Source organism: Perca flavescens, chromosome 23 (genome assembly GCF_004354835.1).
Source record: "Perca flavescens isolate YP-PL-M2 chromosome 23, PFLA_1.0, whole genome shotgun sequence".
Classification (NCBI taxonomy): domain Eukaryota; kingdom Metazoa; phylum Chordata; class Actinopteri; order Perciformes; family Percidae; genus Perca; species Perca flavescens.
This window is the reverse complement of record NC_041353.1, coordinates 26,300,238-26,325,492: the sequence shown is the minus strand read 5'-3', so window position 1 is coordinate 26,325,492 and position 25,255 is coordinate 26,300,238. Positions and strand designations below refer to the sequence as shown.

At 41.6% G+C, this 25,255-nt stretch overlaps 1 protein-coding gene across 1 annotated transcript in view; it reads left to right on the top strand.

Annotated features, from left to right (window-relative positions):
- Nucleotides 1-25,255, top strand: part of tmtc1 (transmembrane O-mannosyltransferase targeting cadherins 1) — a 157,173-nt gene that overhangs the window by 77,701 nt on the left and 54,217 nt on the right. The window contains exons 5-8 of the mRNA XM_028570348.1: nt 56-137; nt 3,052-3,155; nt 12,099-12,288; nt 25,038-25,159. Coding sequence (XP_028426149.1) covers nt 56-137; nt 3,052-3,155; nt 12,099-12,288; nt 25,038-25,159 — 498 coding nt within the window. The remainder of the gene's footprint in view (nt 1-55; nt 138-3,051; nt 3,156-12,098; nt 12,289-25,037; nt 25,160-25,255) is intronic.

The window sequence follows — 25,255 nt, the reverse complement described above, 5'->3', positions numbered from 1 at the left end:
CTGTAAGACTTAAGGCTGAAGTGAGACTGACCTGCTGTATGTCTGTGTCCCTCAGTCACCTGTCTGGCTCCAGATTCAGGGACCTCCAACACATCTGCAGCCCCTTCATCAAGCGAGCCTGCCTCGTCTCTGGCTATGTGAGTATTTATTTAGATTTTAGTACCATACTGGTGGTTCTGCATGCTTTAGTCAATTGCCTACTAATTGTAAATACTTAATATTACTAATGACCATTTTCCAAAGTAAAACACAAATTTTAAAGGTGTAATATGTAATATGCCTACTGCTTGTAAACACACAGCGTTTAAAGTTGGCCCCTAAAGTTGAGAGAGAGAGAGAGAGAGAGAGAGAGAGAGAGAGAGAGAGAGAGAGAGAAAACAGCAGTGTGTGAGCGAGCTAGAGATTTAATAAAGAAAGCAAGTGCCGAACAAAGCAGGAATCAACGAAAAAACATGCTATTTTCTGATTATTTCCTTTCACGGCGGTTGCGTTCTAAATGACAGATAAACACACACCCAAACCTCTGCTGTTTGTGTGTCTGTGTGAGGTCCACTTGTGCGTCAGTATGAGATGCTGGAGGCCAAAGCGGCGGTTGGGAAGGAGAACACTGTTATTGGCTAGGGGGTTACACACACACATGCAGGGACGTGCACGACATTTTGGGGGGGGCAGGGGCTAAAAAAGGGCACTTCTTATAATTATTTATTTTAAAAAACATGTTTGTTTTTTTAAACGTTAACTATACTGACACAACTCTGACTTCCTTACCGATTTATTCATCAGGACTCAACAAAGATATTTCGATTTTTTATTCAATAAATAAATTAGTTTGACAGGAAAGTTGTGAGCAAATATATATATATATATATATATATATATATATATATATATATATATATATATATATATATATATGTGTTGTACTGCACACTGCTGCAGCTCCTCTTTTCACCCTAGGTGTTGAGCTTTCTGTTTTAGCTTGTTTTAGAGTGAGGCATCTCACTGCTGTTACATCTTTGTTGGGAGTCGCACATGCGCAGTAAGGACTACTAGCCAGTCAGAAGCAGAGTATGAGGGCGTGCCCTGACAGTACCTAGGTAAGGACTACTAGCCAGTCAGAAGCAGAGTATGAGGGCGTGCCCTGACAGTACCTAGGTAAGGACTACTAGCCAGTCAGAAGCAGAGTATGAGGGCGTGCCCTGACAGTACCTAGGTAAGGACTACTAGCCAGTCAGAAACAGAGTATGAGGGCGTGCCCTGACAGTACCTAGGTAAGGACTACTAGCCAGTCAGAAGCTGAGTATGAGGGCGTGCCCTGACAGTAGCTAGGTAAGGACTACTAGCCAGTCAGAAGCAGAGTATGAGGGCGTGCCCTGACAGTACCTAGGTAAGGACTACTAGCCAGTCAGAAGCAGAGTATGAGGGCGTGCCCTGACAGTACCTAGGTAAGGACTACTAGCCAGTCAGAAGCAGAGTATGAGGGCGTGCCCTGACAGTACCTAGGTAAGGACTACTAGCCAGTCAGAAGCAGAGTATGAGGGCGTGCCCTGACAGTACCTAGGTAAGGACTACTAGCCAGTCAGAAGCAGAGTATGAGGGCGTGCCCTGACAGTACCTAGGTAAGGACTACTAGCCAGTCAGAAGCAGAGTATGAGGGCGTGCCCTGACAGCCTAGGTAAGGACTACTAGCCAGTCAGAAGCAGAGTATGAGGGCGTGCCCTGACAGTACCTAGGTAAGGACTACTAGCCAGTCAGAAGCAGAGTATGAGAAGCCCTGACAGTACCTAGGTAAGGACTACTAGCCAGTCAGAAGCCCTGACAGCCCTGACAGTACCTAGGTAAGGACTACTAGCCAGTCAGAAGCAGAGTATGAGGGCGTGCCCTGACAGACCAGGTAAGGACTACTAGCCAGTCAGAAGCAGAGTATGAGGTGACAGTACCTAGGTAAGGACTACTAGCCAGTCAGAAGCAGAGTATGAGGGCGTGCCCTGACAGTACCTAGGTAAGGACTACTAGCCAGTCAGAAGCAGAGTATGAGGGCGTGCCCTGACAGTACCTAGGTAAGGACTACTAGCCAGTCAGAAGCAGAGTATGAGGGCGTGCCCTGACAGTACCTAGGTAAGGACTACTAGCCAGTCAGAAGCAGAGTATGAGGGCGTGCCCTGACAGTACCTAGGTAAGGACTACTAGCCAGTCAGAAGCAGAGTATGAGGGTGTGCCATGCTATCAGCTAGGTGAGCATTATAACGTGTGTTACAAAGTGACCACGTTGGTCTCTGAAGTAAAGGCTGGACTACAATAGAGCTGTTTGGAGCAGTTAGTGAACAGTGTTTTCTTTTGGGGGGACTTTGGGCTTTTTCACTTTGTAAACCTATAACATGCACAAAAAAGACACAATAAAGGAAAGGGGAAAAGCCAAAAAGCATAATATGAGCACTTACACAAAAAAAATGCTCCCCAGAAAAAGGCAAGCCCCGTTTGTTGTCTATGTGTGCACGTGCCTGCACACATGGAGCCCAAAGGCTCTCTGCTGATGTCCAACACTGAGAAAAATAAGAAGAAAAGAGAAAGCCCAGACAGAGGGCAGGGTCTCTACAGATACACACACCACCAAACACTTCTAGTGGGTCATAAGTGATGATTAAGAAGGTTTACTTTTGTATTAGTCTATCCATTGTTTTATTTAGGATAACAATGTATATTATACCTTTAAGATTGATACATAATGGTATATCGTTTTCCTGTCTTCCAGGGAGCCATTGGTTTCATTTCAATATGCAATGAAATTCAACTTGCAAAGGGCCTATATCACAGTAAATGTATTCATCATTTTTTGGGGATACAGCTGAAAATGACTGTTTTAGAAAACGTCTGCTAATTATTACAAAGGAGTGTTGTCCTGCTGTCCTGCCCTGTTCTCCTGATGTACAGTATTACTTCCTTCAATATTGGCCTTACATTTTTAAGTGTGTATTGGAATTGTCCACTATAAATGTTCCACAAACAGGTAGCTGTTGGTGGATTGTGACTGTTTCCCCCTCCTTCCTCCAGGTGGTGATCATCATGTCGGTCAGGCTGTGGCTGATGGGAGGATCCATGCCTCTCTTCTCTGAACAGGACAACCCCGCCTCCTTCTCACCACACCTGCTTACCAGGTCAGTGACACACACACACATGCACGCACACACACACTGAAACAAAGCAACAGATGAAAAGGACCAGCTGTCCATTGTCAGGTGTTAGGTTGACAGGTTCCCGTGTCAAATAAAACCCCCACAACGTGATACATACAGTAAGCGCAACAGCAACTGCCCGGCTGCGTTCAGTACCATAACTAATGTAACGTTACGGCTCAACAAGTTTGCATTCATAATCTATGCCTTCAGCTGAGAATCTGTGTCGCTCATAGATTGATTATTGACTATAGAGTGACCTGTTTACAAAGGACTTGATAAGTGAAAGGAGCATTTTAGCCGATATTAAGACCAAACTTGCAGCATACTTTACCTCAGCAATCTAGCCAGGTGAAAAGAGAGCCACTTTGGTGACAGGCTAAACCCTGGCTTTAGACACAACAGACATCGCTGACCCACTAATCTTGCACTCATGTGTGAACTGTCAAATTGTTGACAAATGGAGTTAGATGGGAGTTATTAATGAGATCCTAGTCAATATCCAAGAGGCTCCACTTCCGGGATTGCTGAAAATTTCGCCAGGTGTCCCTCTTTTCGTCCGGGTTCCTCTGTGTTGGCGTTCTAACCTCCGGTGGATTTGTGAGGACTATGGACTAAAACTACTTTTGAACGTACACATGTTCCACCAAAACAAGTTCCTTCCTGAGACTATTTAGCAGAGGCACCGTGGCTCGGTCCGGCGCCTAGCCAGCGGTGATTGGTTTAAAATAATAAACCAGAGCACGTTTTTCTCCGCAGCGCTGGGGAGGAAGGTCTGGCAATGCAAGAGTGTCAGTGTTTGACATCGTCGGTGAGCGATTAGAACAGCAGCGGTGAAAAATATCTCTCCTCTCCCTCGGCCACCTGGGAAATTTATAGCGGATTCTCATATCCCTCGCTCTGTCCTTCCTGCTCACCTTCATTTTCTTCTGTCATTATTTCTGCTCCCTGATGTCTGGCTGAGCCACCAGTATTCCTTTATCACCTATATGTGTGACTGTCTGTCTGTCAGTGTGTCCTCGTTCCATCCATCATGCCCTACTCGTGGCCAGTCAACATCGACAGCATGCAGGTAGAAATGTAATAGCTTTTTAAAGTTGATTGTGACTCATGGTCCCAGTTTCTCCAGGCTTTGTTCGGGGGCCTCTACTATTCAACATGTATATGCTTCGTCTATGCTCTAACCAAATGAGTAGGATGCCCACTGAGCCAGTACTTCGAACAAGTCCCAGATGGATGCCGAAGTTGGTTTTCAGTTAAATAAAGACAAGACAGTAATAACTTGTTTGGCAACAAGGAGAAAATACTGAAAGTTGTTGCTCAGTTTGATTCCAGAGCTATAAAGACCATCCCAGTGTTTTAATGATTCATCAGACACACCAAGGCAAAAAACTAAATCAGCCCATAGAAAATGTGTATTGTATAAGATGAGGGAAATTAATAATGAATGAGATGTTTTATTTAGCAAAATTACATTATGTTGTTCTATCCTATCCAATATTTCCAATATTTAGGGCCCGAGCGCCGACAGCGGCGAAGGCCCTATTGAAACTGAAGGAATTATTGTTTCTTTCTATTATTATTTTCCCGTCAAATGAATTGGCTTTTTGAGGGCCTTAATATATTCAAAAACTCACCAAATTTGGCGGTCAAGTCTGGTGAAAATGTACGTATTTTAAGGGTTTCGGGAATATGCGCACAAAAATGGCTCGCTAGCGCCCCCTAGAAAGTTAAGAAAATTGAGCCCCTGCAGTGCGTTTAACGTAGACTCAGGAAACTTGGTACACATATATAACATGTCAAGATGTACAAAAAACGTCATTAGAGCCATACCCTAAACCCAACAGGAAGTCCGCCATTTTGAATTAAATGTTCAAAATTAGTGCGATTTTGGCCATTTCCACATGTCATACTTTAACAAACTCCTCCTAGAGATTTCATCCGATGGACTTCAAACTTGGTCTGTACCATCCCAACACCTTAACGATGAAAAGATATTAAAAGAAAAACTTTTCGTCAGACGGTGTAGGCGTGGCGTGGCGGCCATTTTGAGTGTTTAGCGATGAACAAAGATGTTGTTGTAACTTGAGTGTACGTTGTCGTATCTGCCCGAAATTTCTCACGATTGACAAGGGTCCAGGGCTGAGGACACCTACAGGCCAAAATTGACTTTTGGTCATAGCGCCCCCCCCTGGCCACAGGAAATGTGCCTTATATGACAAACATCATCCGATTTACATGAAACTTAGAATGTGTGGTCTACATGTGATACTGAGCCGCCCCCTATAATATGACCATGCCCACTTACTCAGGCCACGCCCCCTTTCATAACATTTGAACCGTTTAAGGTAGAGTCTCGTGTGAGGTGTCATTGAACTCAGCAGTGAGTTCGTTTTTAATTGGTCATGGTTTGACCCGCCCCCTATGCTTAAGCCCCGCCCCCTTTCATACAATTTGAACCGTTTAAGATAGACCCTTATGTGAGGTATCAATGAACTCAGCAGAGACTTCCTTCTTCATTGGTCATGGTTTGGTCCGCTCGCTATGCTTAAGCCACGCCCCCTTTCATAACTAATGACCTGTTTAAGGTAAAGTCTTATGTGCGGTATCAACGAACTCAGCAGTGGCTTCCTTATTCATTGGTCATGGTTTGGCCTGCCCCCTATGCTTAAGTCACGCCCCTATTCACAGCTATGAATCGTACGATGTTGATTCTTGTGTGAGGTATAGTTGAACTCGGCGGGGAGTTCCCGTTTCATTGTTGACGATTTGCGGCGTCTGAGTGCCGCGCTAATGCAAGGTCGCAAGGAGCGGTGTCCGCCGGTAACCCCGACGCGCGCAGAGGCGCGAGGGCCCGTCCATCGCTGCTCGAAGCTTTAATTCTAATTAGATTTTCTATGCTGTATTCTGATTAAATCCCCTGCCCCCCCCCAACTGACTGAATTTGACTAAATATGACTAAAACTCACCTCTACTTTTGACATTAGGATGAGAAATAAGAGAAAATCTAAGAGAAGCTGAAAAAATGAAACAGAACACTACAGAACTTTGAGATCGCTGAATTTTTCCTCCTAGCTATTTTACTCATCGACATTGCTTTGTTGTATATGCAAGCGTGTGTGTGTGTGTGTGTGTGTGTGTGTGTGTGTGTGTGTGTGTGTGTGTGTGTGTGTGTGTGTGAGCAGGTATAGAACAGCTGAGAGCGCTGCTTTCCACCTCAGGAGAGCAGAACGCCCAAGGGCCACCTGACAAATGACTCGTTTTCTCTTTCTGCACCCCAACCCCTAACTACTTTTATCCTTCTAACTTTTTCTTCTCCTGTCTGCGAGCTTCTGTCTTCTGTAGGAGAGTGTGTGTGTGTGTGTGTGTGTGTGTGTGAGTGATAATTTGTGGTTAGAGGGGCTTGCAAAGTCTGGAAAAGGGAATTGAATTTATGGCCCAGACCCATCAGATGACGGCAGGTGGAGAACATTCTGCTGCATGCTAAACGGCCTGTCAGCACTACCTTAGTGTGTGTGTCTGTGTGTGTGTGTGTACTCAAGACAACCTCTGAAAGTCCTCTTCAAGTCTTTGTATGCCCATTGACTCGGTTCTGTTTTTATTTCAGACTTTGTCTCCCATGTCTCTCCCTAGCCGTCTATCTCTCTAATAGCCAATCTGAACAGCACTCGGGGGAACAAAGGGCGACAGCAGAGGGCTCGGGAAGAGGGAGGAGCAGCACTAGCTCCTTTCGTCTTCCTGACATGTTTTAATTGTCATGTTCAGAGGGGATTCAGCCTGTGTCACACACACACACACACACACACACACACACACACACGCACCACAGCCCGTCAGCAGGTGGCTTCACAGCCAGGTTGAGCTTCAGACTCTTCCCTTAGATCGTCCTGGAGGAAATAAATACCTAACCTGCGGTCGGACTATTTAGAATGCAGTCCAACACGAGCTCTGTCAGAATCGATGAGGACATTAGTTCAGCGTCTTTTGTGTTACCTCATTTTACTGGCGTCAGAGGGGAGAATCGATTTGAAGTGGTTGCTCGGATTTGCTGGAAGTCAGTTGTGGGAGAGGAATAATAAAGGCAGATGAAAGAATGACTCAGTAATATTAGTACACCTTCTACTACGCCCTCATTTGCAGCCATGTCTCCTGAAATTATGTTTATAGGGTACTTAAAAGTAACAGAAACAGAAAATGTGCTTTGAAATATAGGAAATATTGGATAGAACAACGCAATGTAATTTTGCTAAATAAAACACATTCATTATTAATTTAACTTTTTATCACTTTTTATGTTCAACAAATTGTGTATGCAAATACAATAACCATTTTCTATGCGCTTTTAAGGTAAACATTTGGATAGTCATTGTTGTCATTTTCTTTCACAGAAGCATTTAAAAATAAAGCTCAAATTTCAACAGAGAAACCTTGTGGTACACAGTTTTCGGATAACAGGAAACAGAAATAAAGTGTGATACACACTTTATTTCTGAATGAAGCTCTACATTTATAATCAGGATGGATGTGGGGGGGGAGGGGGTCATATTATATGACAGTCATATTGGACTGATCCAACATGAATATATAAATAAGGACCTATGTCTACAGAACAGGACATGTTCTACTGGTTGGACAGTATAAAATATATAAATAAAGAGAACAGACATGTTCTACTGGTTGGACAGTATAAAATATATAAATAAAGAGAACAGACATGTTCTACTGGTTGGACAGTATAAAATAAATAGAGAACAGGACACAACTTTTCTTTTGCTTCTCTGATTCTTTCCGTTTGGTTGTCTCTATTTCTTCACTCACACTGTCACTCTGTCGAAATATGCCCCCACGTGGTACGCTCCATAGGTTAGTCACGTAGTGGCCCCGTGCGCTGACGTGCACTAACATATACAAGTGGCACGGTAACTGGCCAATGAAACCTGATCATTACAGCGCTTCAAGAGGACTCTAAATACTCAAACACAACTAAGTCACACAGCCAACAGACGGGACGCAGCGCTCCACAAAATAAACTAAATATTGCATACATATTGCGTCACTTTTGATATATTGCGATAACGATATTGAGTTGATATATCTTGCAATCTAGATATGATAATGCGCAACGTGATATTGCGATAACGATATTGAGTCGATATATCTTGCCCCCGTAGTCTGGGGTTAGGTTTAGCCACCAAAAGCACTTCGATTAAGTCTTTTTTTTTTTTTTTTTTTTTTTTGAGTGAATTTTGCGCACAGGCATACTGACATCGCCAGCCATGGGTTTCAGGGAAGGTGACTCGTGCCACACCTACACTTCATTGTTTTGTGAGAGATGGAGAGAATCTTTGGTGTGGAAGAGGGTTTCTGTATTTAACCAGACCATGATCTATCCCTAGTCTTAACCAAGAACTGTGAGTGCCTGAACATACCCATAAAAAAGTTGAATAATGCTAGTAGTCTCTGGCACTCTGTGCTTCTTCTGTGGGGTTAGTGTAGTGTGTGCTCGGGGCTAGCATAAATGTGATCAGTCACAAGACTCACAAGAAAATTCTGCCGTTGGGCATGCTGAAACAGTCCACGTTGTCCATGCTCTCCCCTCTGTCCGACCCCTACCCCGGCTGTTTCCACGCAAGCGGATAGCTGCCACACTGTGGACACATCAATACTCCAGACAGCCATACAGGACACGAACCCTCTGAGAGAAAAGTAGAGAAAGGGATTTATTAAAGTTTCTATCCACTACACAGCACTTAAAGCTTAAAGAAAACTCACTTTTACAGCTATAGTTCACCTGTTACTCTCGTTATTTCCTTCTTCCAAAACAGCCAGGAGTTGAGTTTTTATTAAACCCTAAATTATGCCTATACTACTATATCATGCCAAATGAATAAGAGCACACAAGGCACAATTGCCTCCTAAGTTACCAAACAGAGTCCGACGCAGTCAGTCCACATAAAACATACCGTGGCTACATTCACCTCCAGGTAGCATTTTTAGGCCTTTATTTTTTTCACAGGACAGATGAAGACATGAAAGGGGAAAGAGGGGGGGGATGACATGCAGCATAGGGCCGCAGGTTGGAGTCAAACCTGCGGCTGCTGCGTTGAGGAGTAAACCTCTATATATGGGCGCCTGCTCTACCAACTGAGCTAAACCGGCCACATCACTTCACTGATCAGTCTAGCTCAGCTAAAAACAGCAGATCTGCAGCACTTTAGCATGTCGCTACAGTTTATTTTACGTTCACTACCGAGCAGAGCTGTATAGTAACGAAGTAGAACTACTTCACTACTCTACTTAAGTACTAAAAGGCTGTATCTGTACTCTACTGGAGTATTATTTTTTTTTCCAACTTCCACTTTTACTTGAGTACATATTTTCGATGAATGAAATACTTTTACTCCGATGCATTTTTTATGTGCTGCATCGTTACTGTTGTGAATTCATTACGCTACGGAGACTGTGTAGGATGTGTGTAGTTACGGCTACGTTACGGCTACGTTAGTTACGGCTACGTTAATTACGTACGAGATCGCGTCGTGTTTCTTTTCATTACGGTTGCCCGTTCAGAAGTCAGAGACGATGTAAGTTTGTACTCTTTCTATTTAGCTATTATTGCAGCAGATGAAGCTATTCCTGAGTTGTTTCAGTCTGCCCGTGAGTCCTGAATGTTAACCGTTTGCAAAATTACGAATCCCACTATGGCGACGCCAAGACCCACTTGGTGTCGCCATGGTCGATTGGTTGGGGTTAGGCATTTGACATTAAGTGGTTAAGGTTAGTATAGCCGATTGGTCAGGTGATAGGACCTGAACAAATCAGGTTACGTTACCTTGCGTAAGCATGGACAACTAGCCAATAGTAGCTGTTGAAGGGCGGGTCTTGGCGTGGCCATAGTGGGGAAAAAAATATCGCTAACCGTGTGACCCTGTGATGTGAAGCTGATCTAGTTTATCTAGATGTTTGACACTATGATGTGAAGCTGATCTAGTTTATCTGGATGTTTGACCCTGTGATGTGAAGCTGATCTAGTTTATCTGGATGTTTGACCCTGTGATGTGAAGCTGATCTAGTTTATCTGGATGTTTGACCCTGTGATGTGAAGCTGATCTAGTTTATCTGGATGTTTGACCCTGTGATGTGAAGCTGATCTAGTTTATCTGGATGTTTGACCCTGTGATGTGAAGCTGATCTAGTTTATCTGGATGTTTGACACTGTGATGTGAAGCTGATCTAGTTTATCTGGATGTTTGACACTGTGATGTGAAGCTGATCTAGTTTATCTGGATGTTTGACACTGTGATGTGAAGCTGATCTAGTTTATCTGGATGTTTGACACTGTGATGTGGAGCTGATCTAGTTTATCTGGATGTTTGACCCTGTGATGTGAAGCTGATCTAGTTTATCTGGATGTTTGACCCTGTGATATGAAGCTGATCTAGTTTATCTGAATGTTTGACCCTGTGATGTGAAGCTGATCTAGTTTATCTGGATGTTTGACACTGTGATGTAAAGCTGATCTAGTTTATCTGAATGTTTGACCCTGTGATGTGAAGCTGATCTAGTTTATCTGGATGTTTGACCCTGTGATGTGAAGCTGATCTAGTTTATCTGGATGTTTGACACTGTGATGTGAAGCTGATCTAGTTTATCTGGATGTTTGACACTGTGATGTAAAGCTGATCTAGTTTATCTGGATGTTTGACACTGTGATGTAAAGCTGATCTAGTTTATCTGGATGTTTGACACTGTGATGTGAAGCTGATCTAGTTTATCTGGATGTTTGACACTATGATGTGAAGCTGATCTAGTTTATCTGGATGTTTCACCCTGTGATGTGAAGCTGATCTAGTTTATCTGGATGTTTGACCCTGTGATGTGAAGCTGATCTAGTTTATCTGGATGTTTGACCCTGTGATGTGAAGCTGATTTAGTTTATCTGGATGTTTGACCCTGTGATGTAAAGCTGATCTAGTTTATCTGGATGTTTGACCCTGTGATGTGAAGCTGATCTAGTTTATCTGGATGTTGCTAGCTTGCTAACTTTCGTGTACATCACACATGTTACTAGCTAGTGTGTGATATGTTTTTGGGGGCTTTAATTGTTACTGTGCTGGAGAGAATGTTCATTTGACTTGCACAGTGTGATAATTGTACATTTTATTTCAGTATTTGTTAATATTTGTTATTTTTAATATAATATATTTAATATTTGTTAATTCCTTTGGCTACAGCCGTAGGCTAAACATTTGAAATAATATAAACAAGATGATATTCAAACTTTTTGACTGCTTTCTTTAATAACTAAATAACACAATACTTGTACTTTTACTTTCAGTACTTGAGTAGTATATTTTAAAATAAACTACTTGCAATACTTTAGTACTTCTACTTAAGTGTGGTGCTTAAAGAGCACTTTTACTTCTACTCAAGTCACTTTTTTCGTAGAGCACTTGTACTTTTACTCAAGTATGGGTCTCTAGTACTTTATAAACGTTTGCTACCGAGCCTGTTTGTAACCGGTAGGCTACCGACAACGTGATCTTCACCTGTTTAACTGACTTTACCAGATAGTCTGCGACTGTCCTGCTTTTATTACAGACATGTGAACTCACCACAGACAGTTGCCTTATGCATGGACTCGCAGCGGACACACTGGAATGGATATTTGGCATTATTTTAAACAAACGGGAACCACTGATGTATGAAACTGCCAATAAGATTAATTTACATGTTAATCCAAGGTGCTGGAACGCCGTTCAAGATCATTTCGGCCCACTTTAACCACTGCTTATGATTGATTGAAATTCTCGTTAGGTTTGACAATTGATAGCATTGCTGTGTGATTCTAATTTTTCTCTTTTTTTTTCTTCTTCTTTCCCATCTTTCCCACACCCTCCGTCTCTCCCCACCCCCTCTCTTCAGGATTTTGACCTACTCCTACCTGCTGTCTTTCAACGCCTGGCTGCTGCTGGCCCCCATCGTGCTGTGTTACGACTGGCAGGTGGGCAGCATTCCCCTGATGGAGTCGCTGGGTGACCTGCGCCACCTGGCCACCGCCCTGCTGGCCGTGGTGATGCTGCTTCTCTGTCTGCGCTGCGTCTTCTCACTGCAGGTCAGAGCAAGAAAGGGATGAGTAGCTGAAAATTGCCAAAGGCTAAATTTCCCATGAACTCCTGACGCTTGTCGGTCCTCGTTCCATCATGCAACTACATCATTTGAAGAGTGGGAAGATATATAAGAACTGGAAAAAGCCTGCAGTTAAGAAGGTTCTAGTAGAAACACTATGGTTACATGAAAGGTACAGTGGCAGTTAAAAGCTTCTGAAATTGAGCACTTTCTGTTAAATGTCATCAGCAACTATACTTTCATTGCAAATACCCTACAATTAGGCTGTATAGTACACAGAATAGAATAGGTATAAATCACTTTGGAAATAGCTTTTAATTTTATTTGAAATGGGCTAGATTCTTTCACTTTAATTATCATCCTTGCACACTTAAAGGCTAATTTTGTTTTTTTTTAACCTGGACCCTATTTTCCCATGCATTTTTGTCTAAGTGACTAAAAAAAAATCTTTGAAATTGGTCCAGTATTGAGCAAGATCGCAGTAACTGGCCGCCGTGAACAGGGCTGCAATGTAACCCTACCTAATTTCTGTACTTCCAAACCAAAAACTCCCGGAGCACTGTTCAGCCGACTCACGTTCCACACTCCAAACCGCTGTCTTCGGACAAGAAGTCCCCTTGTTAGATCAATAATGTTGTCAGACACTTTTACTAACAATCTGAGCATCAGTGCCAAAAACAATCACTTATAGTGGACAAAAATTGAGGATGAACAATTGCCCCATAGGGTTACATTGCAGCCCGGTTCGCTGCGGTTGGTCCTCGCTTAATACTGGACCATTAGTCACTTAGACACAAATGCATGGGGAAATAGGGTCCAGGTAAACAAATAATGAACTTACCTTTTAAGTCCAGGGTAAGATATCCCCTCAGCTACTGGACAAATTGCCATGAAATTAGATATTTCTAACCTTTTGTCTGGCACAACCAGCAGTCTGAAATTTCAACAAAACCAATTATTTGGTCCCTAACAGTGATTCAATCAAAACTATAGTGCGTAGTTTCTGTCTCCGCCATGAGGAATTCTAATTAAAGACAAATCTGTCAGTGCGTCCACATGATACAAGCCTTCTGTGATTGCGCGCCACCCCCTCCCCTCCTCAATGGATTTTGCTTCGGTTATTTAGGGTGAAAAAATAACAAAGAACAAACAAACTTTAACCAAGTTTGAGGACTGGCCGCCGCATCTGCACACACCACCATCTTGGATGTTTTTTGAGGGTACAGAATTCACTGGTTACTGAAAAGTCTATAATACGACGTTTCATTTACGGGATTGTTCAGTGCCACCGGATGTCCGTCCCCTTCCTCTGTCTCTGTGTTGGCGTTCTAACCTCCGGTGGATTTGTGAGGACTATGGTTAACTGCTCCTCAGATCTCTGCAGGGTAAATCCAGACAGCTAGCTAGACTATCTGTCCAATCAGAGTTTTCTGTTGCACAACTAAAACTACTATTGAACGTACACATGTTCCACCAAAACATGTTCCTTCCTGAGGCTATTTAGCAGAGGCACCGTGGCTCCGTCCGGCGCTTAGCTCCGCCCAAGACGATTGTGATTGTTTTAAAGAAATGCCAATAAACAAGAGCACATTTTGCTCCCCATCGTGGAATGCTTTGTGGAATGCAAGACTACTAAAAAAAGCAAAATATTCCACTGGGCTGTGCACACACACAAACACTCACACATATACTATATGTTTTCATCTAGTCACCAAGGTTTTGGTGTATGGGAAACAAACGGATTATATACACATCCTTCCTTCCTATTACTTTAGATTTTAAAGCCAGGCTCATATCGCACACCTCCTGTTACTGTGGAGACAGAGCTTGAAAGTGTGTGTTTGTGTATATATAATGTACAGTGTGTATTTTCCAAGGGAGTGTTTTCTCTCTCTTAATCAGCTCCACCTTTTTATATTACCTTCTGTCCACCCTTAGCCCTTTTCTTATTTCTTTTTCCCACAATGCCTCTCTGCTTATGTCTGTCTTATATTTCAGATGACAGTTGGTTCAAGGAGTCTTTATTGAACTGTGCTGCAGATTTGTTTTCTTGGCAGAAAGAAATCATTTAGTTTCACTAAATGCTGCCAGGTGTTGCTGCTACTTTCTCCTCAGGCGGTTTATTCTAGAAATCTGTATTCATATTTGGTAACTTGTTCTCTGCACTGAAAAAGTCACGACTCATGTCAAACTTGTGAGCCTTGCACTCTGAGAAGCAGTGTTTCCCCTATAATAGTACAGGACTGGCGGGCTGCCAGGCCAATGGGAACCACTGCCAGGCCAGAAAAAAAACATTTTAATATTAAAAAATAATGCCAAATATCCATTGTGTTTGCTTAATGTAATTCTGCAGCGGCACACTGCCATGAACTGTTGACTTAACAGTTTTCTTCTGTCTTTGCTCGGCAGTTGGAAATGACTAAAACATGTCACCCACAAAAAATGAACCACCACATTTTGTCAGAGTTGTAAGATCAGTGTCACATTTTTGATATTACATTTTAGTAACAAGAAAGTTTTGGGAAACAGCATTTAGCATTTTCAGAATTATCCATACTAGTATTTCAGAGGGAAGTATTGTACTTTTTACTCCACTATATCTATTTAACAGCTTTGGTTACTAGTTACATTCCAGATTAAGATTTTACTAGTCTCGCTTTGCCAGACCTTCCTCCACAGCGCTCTGGAGGAAGGTCTGGCTAGTCCTCACAGCATTCCTGGATAGGAGAAAAACATGCTCTGGTTTATTGGCATTTCTTTAAACCAATCACAATTGTCATGGGCGGCCCTAAACTCTGCACGGTGCCTCTGCTAAATAGTCTCAGGAAGGAACTTGTTTTGGTGGAACATGTGTACGTTCAAAAGTAGTTTTAGTCGTGCAACAGAAAACTCCGATTGGACAGATAGTCTAGCTAGCTGTCTGGATTTACCCCGCAGAGATCTGAGGAGCAGTTAACAATAGTCCTCACAAATCCACCGGAGGTTAGAACGCCAACACAAAGACAGAGGAAGGGGACGGACATTGGTGAAAAGACATGCAACCGGCAGAATTTCCTGCGGCACCGGAGCAATCCCAGAAGTGGAACTTCGAGGATATAGACTAAGATTTGACATACAAAAAATGTGATCAGTTTATATAGTATGATTCATCATTATAGATTTAATGGTGAAATAAGTTAAATTAAAAGTTAAAATTAGTTCCACCTCGACCAACCACAACATTAAAGTAGCACTCACACATTAATACAGTGCACCAATGATATAATAATATGACACGGACAGGGAACATTCTACATAATGAGTTATTTTACTTTCAATACTTAAAGTACATTCTGTTGATAATAATTTATGTATTTTTACTTAAGGGAAATGTTGAATGCAGGACCCTTTACTTGTAATGTTATAGTTTTGCAGTATGGCATTGCTACTTTGAAGTGGATTCAGCCACTCAAACTCCTGAGACTTCTGTTTTCTGCAGTACATAAAATGTTAAGTCTTTTGGAAGAGACAGACATGTTTTCAACAGCTAAAATTGGACCATGCATAGTAAAACAGTGTGGACTAAAGCTAGGATTGTGACCACAGTGCTTATGTGGTAAGTACAAGAATGATGTGCAACACTGCATCAGGTCAGGCAGGGTTAATTATTAATGATAGCTGGAATGGTGGAGCCAGTTGGACTCACAGCATAGGCGGTAGAATCTGACCTTTAATTGTTTTGTCCACTTTTAGGCCAATCCGTCTTATTGGTAAGGGAGTGCTGCATGTGCACCATTTCAAGTGTATCACAGTTTTAATCACAATGTATTGCCACCGTCAAATAGGGGCGTTGAAATGAATCATGGCATCAATGCTGACCTGGATGATTCTGCATCGACGCAGTAACAGACCATAATTGATTATTGCCTTCTGATGTTGCTTGTTGATTTTCCAGTCGCTGCATTTTTTGTTTCTGCCTTTTGTCTGTTGTCTGCTGTGTTCAAGGTCTTTTTATAAGAGCACATACAATAAAAATGGGAGTTCATATGTATCTGACTGCTTGAATTAGTTGATGAAAACCATGTGTCGCAATATATAATAATATTGAGGAGGTGAGGCAACAACATGGCGTCGTGATATTGAATTGATTCGAATCGTTGACAGGATAATGGTAATCAAATTGAATCGTGAGACCTGTGAATGTTCACTCCCCTACCATCAGAAGCAGACCGCTCAAAGAAGGCCTATAATGTTATTTTAATGAATTGTTTTAATAATGCTCCTTGGCTCATGGGGTTGTAGCAGCCTGTAGAAAGATATTTAGTCTTTTATGTCTGTATGAGAGCTGTATGAAGGGAGAAGAGTTTGTGTTTAAATGTTAATTGTGTTCCTGTCAGCACTGCTGATATTGTTAATGTTGCATATATGCGTGTGTGCAAGCGTGTGTGAATGAGACAGGGCTGTAGTCCACCTTTGTCGACTCCAAGACAAGTCCAAGACCAGGACTAGTCGAGACCGAGTCAAGTCCAAAGAGGTTCAAGTCCAAGTCAAGACTGGGTCCAAATGAGAAATCATAGAAAAAAGGGTCAAATTAGGCCACATTATTTAGTTAAAATATAACATGGAAATGTTCCCATTCGTAGTCGACGTAATCGATTATGTAAATGTGTCGACACAAATAATTTGCATCGACACGTCACACGTAGAAATCTAAAAATAACACCTCCAGCAACCGCGCAAGTATGGATTCCTCGCAAGTTCAAGAACACGTTGAGAAAAAGGCTCACACACGGTCTTCTAAAGTGTGGGAGTATTTTCCTCTTAATGCCAACAACAACAACAGCGTGGTAGTCTGTAGACTTTGTAAAATGATCCCTGAGTCAGGAGAACACTGTAAGTTCTGCTCACCTTTTTGCTCTGCTCCCTTTCCCTCCCAAGTAGAGTTTAGATTCTCTGCCCGAGCCTGAACTTGACCCACGGGCCGGGTCGAGCCGATATGTCCCACCACTAAGCATTTGTGTTTTTTTAATCATTACTTTATTAGCCTAATTGGGTGGGGAGAAAGCTATGCCTCTCCAGTTTCCCCCATAGCTCTGCTCTCAGATGTCCTGCAGGGTCGGGCTTGATTTTTCGGCCCCAATTCAAGCTTTACTCCCAAGCATGTGCGATTATCAACACAGTGACATGGAATGTGTTCGCAGTAGTAGCCCAACGGTACGTTAGTCCGTTGATTCGTTTTAATGTCCCGCTATGACTTAACATTAAGCATCATCAAACGCTGTCAGTCGGCAGTGTTATTTGTTTGGTTTTACATCATCATGAGTGACGCAATCAATTACAGTTATATAAGACACTCTACAACTTGCCTTATGTTGGATTTATTTGAAACATCTGATTTCATATGTTGCAAAAATTGCACTTTTTTACTGTAACATTAAAAGGGAGAAGAGCCTGGATGTTAAACAACAGCATATTCATTACTTGACCTACTACTAAAAAAAGCAAATCCAGGCTACTCTTTTTGCACTTGCTCTGTTTACTTTAAGTTTTTATTTTTGTATTCCTCCTGAAAGTGACTTTATTTTGTGGCTTCAGGTTGCACTAAAAGTTATAATTAAAATTTTACTTAACAGTGCAGTGTTTAACTATTTTAATAAATAGAGATTTGAACCTTATTGAAATTTGTTTTGTGTAAATTGTTAATAATTGAGCAATGGGAAAATAATCGCTAATTGAAAAATTAAGTTAGATTAATGGAAAAATTAATCGTTAGATTAGTCGACTAATCTAAAAAATAATCGCTAGATTAATCGTTTAAAAAATAATCGTTTGGGAAAGCCCTAGAAAGAATTGAATCGGGACAAAAGTATATTGCTCCAGCCATAATATACACACACAGAATTATGTTTGAAAACTGGCGAGGGAGAAGTGCACTGGATGAATTTGGCAGTAACGTCCACATAGTTGTCAAGGATTGTATGGCTACAGCATGCTCCAGTTTTCTGGGCCTGTGTGTGTGTGCGCATGTGTCTTTGTGTGTGTGTGTGTGTGTGTGTGTGTGTGTGTTTTTGTATGTGTACGTGCAGTACATTTGTGTGTTTGTTTCAGGGCCAGTGGTCAGTTCTTGCATGTGTGTGATGCCAGGCCATCTGTGGTTGTGGCTGGCCTCTCCAGTGTGGGTGGCAGGTCTTAATTCAGTTTTAGTTTCAGTGTCTTATTTTCATGGATGGTTTATTGGGTCCTCTCGATTTGTCTTTTGGTACAAACAAATTATCCCTGTAGTATCATTTTATTGGTTTGGAATATAATGAAAGTTACTGTGTGTAGAAGACCATTGTACACTAAATCATTGTGTATGACAGTTAATATTAGATTTTCATATTATATACAGACATTCCTGTCTGGTTGTTTTATTCATAATAATGTATACTTCATTAATTTAATGAGCAGTTTATATAGTCAAAGTGATTATTTACCTCTGGTGCATCCTGGTGGCCTAGGGCTTTTAGGTTTTGACCATGTATTGCATATAACAATTTGAAAACTCCCTGGAAATACAGTTGTCAGGTATTAGTTCAAGGGGACCCATGCACAGAACACAACTAGGAGGCAGATGAAGTTGAGATGATTTATTGAAAAGTACTCAGATTGGATGGGAGGCCAGTGGCGGCAGAGGGCAGGAGGGCGGACAGGAATGGCACAGGGGTTAGCAGGCAAACGGGTTAGCAGCAGCAGTGTTGGACACCTTACTCAGGTAGTGTAATATGTTACGCTTTAATTATTACTCCTTTAGAACTCATTCTAGTTTATTTTAGTTACTGCCATCAGGTCGACGCTACAGAGTGCCATTTGCAAGGAAAAACATATATAATGTGGTTATTGCATCCCCACTGCAATCACCACATTGAACAGCCATACATAGACAGCATCAAACAGCTCCATTCAGGCTTCTTCTTGCAATTTTTTTTCATTTTGTACAGTCAATGTTATTACACATTATGTTCTTATCTGTATTTTATGTTATTTGAGCTGGCCCTGTCAAAGACAAATTTCAGTCACTCGTAACAGACAATAGTTTTTCTTATCTTAATTAACCTTACAGGAGGAGTCAACAATCATCAAACTGCAGAACTGCAAACATTCTGCATTCTGGCTGTTACTGTGTGTTACCAAGACTATCGAACATTTACATAGGCCCATTAAGTTTTTTGTCGAGGCTTTAATTATAAAAAGGATCTGGGTAATGCAGATTCCCATCACCATAGTAACTCGCTGTGCCTGTGTGCGCAAGCTGTGAGAGGAGAGGGACGCTGCTCTGCTCCGCTCACAGTGACATGTTCCCACTCGTATCAAAGCCTTTATCTGGCAATACTTCCAGCTCTTAAAAGTAGTGTTGTTAACGATTAAAATATTTAATCGCGATTAATGGCATTAATGTCATAGTTAACTCGCAATTAATTGCTCATTTTTATCTTTTCTGAATGTCCCTTGATTTCTTTTTGTCCCATTATTTATTCTCATTTAAATGCTCTAAATCAGCATGGAAAAGTGGATCGGCTTGCTTTGTGCTTTTGATGCCTGGCTTTGACGAGGGGGTGGTGTTGTAGTTTTTCTAACGTTACTAGTTGTTGCAACAGCATGTGAAAAAACACTACAAAGTTTAATAGGCCAAAAAGAACGTTAATCTCACGATAAAAAAATTGACGCCGTTAAAATGGGTTTGCGTTAACGCTGTTAATAACGCGTTTAACTGACAGCACTACTTAAAAGTATTCCTCTCTCCGTCATCCTCCATCCTTCACTAAGCTTTATGGCTAGTAGCTGCCGTGGCGTGACCGGCCCTGACCTGCCGCGCGCTAAATTACGACAAGCGTACACATCATGTCATCATATAAGAAAGCCTAACTGGCACAAAAACAAATCACATTTGGGTAATGCAGTAACGCAGGGTTACTTGGATTAGCAACTGTGATATAATTACTGGTTTGGAAATTGTAATCCCTTACACTACTCGTTACTGTGGAAAGTAATAATATTACAGTAATATATTACTAATAAGTAATGCATTACTGCCCAACACTGGCGAGCAGGCAGGCAGACGAGGGATGTTCCTCAGCATAAGGAAAAGATAGTCAGTACAATCCGGGAATAAAGTACAAAGAAGAGATTATTAACCAGAGAGGGCTGAAGCATGTCTCTAGTCTACCACGGTGACTGAAGCAACGATCTGGCACCGGATGTGTGAAGAGCCGAGGCTCAGGATCTGATGAGAGCCAGGTGATGGGCTGTCTGATCACCGGTTCCAAGGTGAACAGGAATCCAGGAGCCAGGAGAGTGAGAGGCAGGACAGAAACACGTGCACACACACACACACACACACACACACACACACACACACACACACACACACACACACACACACACACACACACACACACACACACACATTTTAACTATTTATTTAAGTCCACTTGAAGGGAATAATTTTCAGGGACATATTATAGGTGCAGTTATATACAAAATCATGGGCCATTGGCATACAGCAGGTCTTCATAATATTAAGCATATCCCTTTGTTCTCATGGGTATAAGTAACAGCGTCTTCGCCATATATGGCGGCTGCCTATGATAGCAGACAGAGCACAGTACTTTGCTAGCCGTTCAGCTCTCTTTTTGGGCATCCCAAGCTGACAAAGCGCTCTTACGACCACCCTGTGTGTGTCCTAAGCTGCCAAATATGAAAACAAGTAGTCGGCACCTATAGTCTAGCTCTGAGATGGTGTTTAGGACACACACACACACACACACACACACACACACACACACACACAGACAAACAGGGAATAAGACAGGAGAGGAAAACACAGAGAAACACATTGGAACAATACTGAGGCATTAAGTCATTTTTCTTCTTCTTTTTGATATTTCCACCAGATGGCACCAAAAGTAAGGAATTTCCATATCCTAAACTATCCTAAAAGTTTAGATATAATTCCTAAATGTCTGTGAGCTTAGTGAGTTAAAGTTTTGTCTGTGTGAAATTAGAACTCATAATGCATAGAGCCATTCAGTGAGCACAGAAGGCCAGTAGGCTGAAAAAGTGGCTCCTTTCCAAATTAGAAGATCTACAGAAGACTCCCAATACTATCATTGGAAGTTCTCCCCCTAAACTAAAACTAAACAAATGATGGCATAGATAGGATACACTGGTTGTGTCATCCCCAAATTTGAGCAAAATAAGACATTTTTCTGCAACGGTTGAATGAGCCTTTGAAATGGGACAGCTCTGTGGACCCGTTTGAAATGAGGATTTTGTAGACTGTAGTCCTCTCCTGGGACTGACGCACAGCTTCCTCACACTTGGAGCACTGCCCATTAAGCTGGATGCAGATAACACGATTCCTTTCCAATTTTGATATTTATTTGGATACAGCATGAATGACTTAAATATAACTTATTGTACATATTTCCAGTGGGTGGCACTATGACTAGGACTCTGCATTGGCACAAGGATGTCCTCAGGCCTGGATTCTTATTGAGCATGTAAAAATGTGGGGCAGATTGGACACTTACAACAACTTCCTGTTTCATCCCAAAACAAAGTTGTTGGGCTCGATATGGCAACAAAAGGGCTTGTAAATGGCAAATAATGCAATAACATAGCACACTAAATTCAAAAGCAACCTCCTGTTAGGTTTAGGGCATGGCAAAAAGAGGCTTTTTCATCCATCTCCAGATCTTACAAGTGCCTACCAAATTGTGTACAATTGTTTGGTTTCCTCCCACCATAAAGACATGCATTCTAGGTTACAAGGATTACAGTTTAAAATTAGCCAACTGGCAGAAATATTGATTAATTCAATTCAATTCAATTCAATTTTATTTATAGTATCAAATCATAACAAGAGTTATCTCAAGACACTTTACAGATAGAGTAGGTCTAGACCACACACTCTATCATTTATAAACTCCCAACAATTCTAGTAATTCCCCCAAGAGCAAGCATAGTGCTGATTAATGTGCATTGTCCTCTTACATAAATAAATAAAAATAAATCTAGCGTCCCTTTGACAATGTCTCGAAAATGTATACGTTATTACATTTGAAGGCAACGTTATACATTACATTTTTTACACGCCTGACATTTTGGCACTGTAGCCATAGCTAGCATACCTGCCCCATCGTCATCAACCTTTGCCGCATGTTTAAATAGTCAACACGTTGCTGAGTTGGGCAGCTTGTACAGTATAGATTATTTTTAAATCGTGGACCCTCCAGCTTCCCCTTTCATCTTTCTATTCATCATCTTGTCTTTTTAATCTACTTATATGTCTCTTTCTTCCTCAATCACATCTTCTACCTGGGCTTCTGCGAGTGTAGCCTGGGGGCAGTGCAAAATATTTTCGATCTCAGCCAACATTACTGTCTTTAAAAGGCCGTAACAGGTTCTGTCTTAAAGCTAGAGTAAGTATCATATGAAAATAGACAATCCAACCATGACATGCTAGCTTGTCAGAGTGTGGGCTAAATAATGATCCCAAGTTAGACTAAAGTTTGGGGACGAGGGAAACACTGGCATTTATTGGTCATTATTAAAGGGCTCCCTTGACCTCTCAACTCAAGATATCTGTTTCTGTCATTTCAACTGCTAAATTTGAGATGCTTATACATGCATTTATCTCCTCTCACATTGACTACTGTAATGCGCTTAGTATGTCTGCTCTTGATCGCCTTCAGTTAATCCAGAATGCTAGACGATCTCACATTACCAATGATCCTAAGTCTCTTCCCTGGCTCCCTGTTTCATAGGATTCAGTTTAAAATTCTCACTCTTACATACAGAGCATTTCACGGTCAGGCTCCACCCTCACGGTCTGCTGTTACTGTGGACTCTTTGTAAAAATCAGATAAAGACCTACCTTTTTAAACAGCCGTTTGGTTGACCTGTCTGCACATTTTATTTTTATTTTTTTTATTTATTTCTTTGTAATTCAAACTGTGTATTGTATCATGTTGTATGATTTATATGGGATTTTTATCTGTGATGAGCACTCCATGATTAATTTGATTTACTTACAGTATTCCCCTTTAGACCCACTTTATGCTAATCTCATGCAGTTTGGGGCTAAAACCATGCAGTTTTTCTCATGCAGTACAAATGTGTTATTTTCGCCTATTCTATTCTGTATTGGAATATTTTTTTGCATTCTGGGGTCCCTAAACAGTCTTGGAATTGGATACATTGGGTTTGACTCTTGTGAATTCAATGAGGCCAATGTTATTCATGTGTGATGATGTTATTCACCATATTAGCCATTTCATTTCAGTGAGACCATTTTGTTAAACTTGACGTCACTGTATAAAACGACCTAGGAGAATCACATCCTCATAAAACTTTACAACCACAAACTAGAGACCTAGGGCACCTTCTGAGCAGTTCTCAGAAGTGCTGAATCGCTGAAAAATGCAATTCTTAAAGAAATCTCCAAATGTCAAAACATTTTGATACCAAATCACAGCATGGATTGTGTTCCTCGATGTGGTATTTTGGAGGGATTTCTGACCTTTTTTTTTTTTTATCAATTCTTGAGTGATCAAGAATGGTTACATTTAGAACCAAATCTATGTAACAAATTGCTGCAACAAGTTATGAGACATGATTGACCATGATGTTTGCCATCATATAATGTTTTTAAGCCCTTATACACAACATAACATTTAAATATGTTCCTAAACAAAACATAAGCAATGTTTTTAGAGATGTATAACTAGAAAAACTTGACACACACTGCAAAACTGCATCTAAAAATTCCAGCTTTCAGATGATGTACAATATTCTATGTGGCATATGCTGTTCCTGTATACTGAAGTGCTATCTCCCTCTAAAAGAGACACAAATGTCTCTCTAAGGGTTATTGTATTTGTAGTTTGGTCAGGTTCTGGTGCAAAAACTACTTGGTTAGGTTTAGGCAACACATTTACTTAGTTCTGTTAAAGCTATAGTACGTAGTTTCTGTCGCCCCCATGAGGAATTCTAAGTAACGACAACGACAACACACGATAAAAGCCTTTCGTGGCCGCGCTGCCCCTGAGTCAGTAGCTTAACATGTTTTTCCGAATGTTTATTGTGTGTCTGTAATATCACTGTAGGTCCCTTCCAGTCAGGGATGGTCTCAGTAGCTAACCAGGAGCCCTCCCACAGCAGAACAAGCCTCTGATTGGAGCAATACTTCACTCTTCTCTTGCTCTCATTACTGATAATGAGCCACTCCACTGAACCCAGCATGGGGCTGCCAACTCAGCCTATTAGAGGCCTGTTTGTTCAAATAAACAGCCATAGTAGGTTAACATGGAGGGAGAGAAGGCAGAGGCTGTGGGCTTTATGAAATATGAATGGCCTCAGATATGGACTCCATAGAAAAAGGAATTAACTGTAAATTGATCGCCTTAATTGCTTCTCTGTTGCACAGATGATTGTTAATATATTAGACAGATTGGTCACAGCTGCTGTGTGTGTGTGTGTGTGTGTGTGTGTGTGTGTGTGTGTGTGTGTGTGTGTGTGTGTGTGTGTGTGTGTGTTGGCAGAGTGGGAATAGCACATATTACCATTCACAATGGATGTGCTTTTCAGCCATGCTGTTTAAGCGGTTACACTTGGAGCTTTTCGACTTGGTTTATTTGAAAATGTAATTTTTCTCTCTCTCTCTCTCTCTCTCTCTCTCTCTCTCTCTCTCTCTCTCTCTCTCTCTCTCTGCAGAGCCCGAAGAGCAGGGAGGTGTTGGTGGGAATGTTGTTTCTGGTGTTTCCCTTCATTCCAGCCAGTAACCTCTTCTTCAGGGTGGGGTTTGTCGTGGCTGAGAGGGTTCTCTACATGCCAAGGTGAGTCAGTGTGTGTGTGTGTGTGTGTGTGTGGGGCCTACCTGCATTAATGTTTATTTTGTATGATTTGTACTCCCGCTCTATAGAGATTGAGTA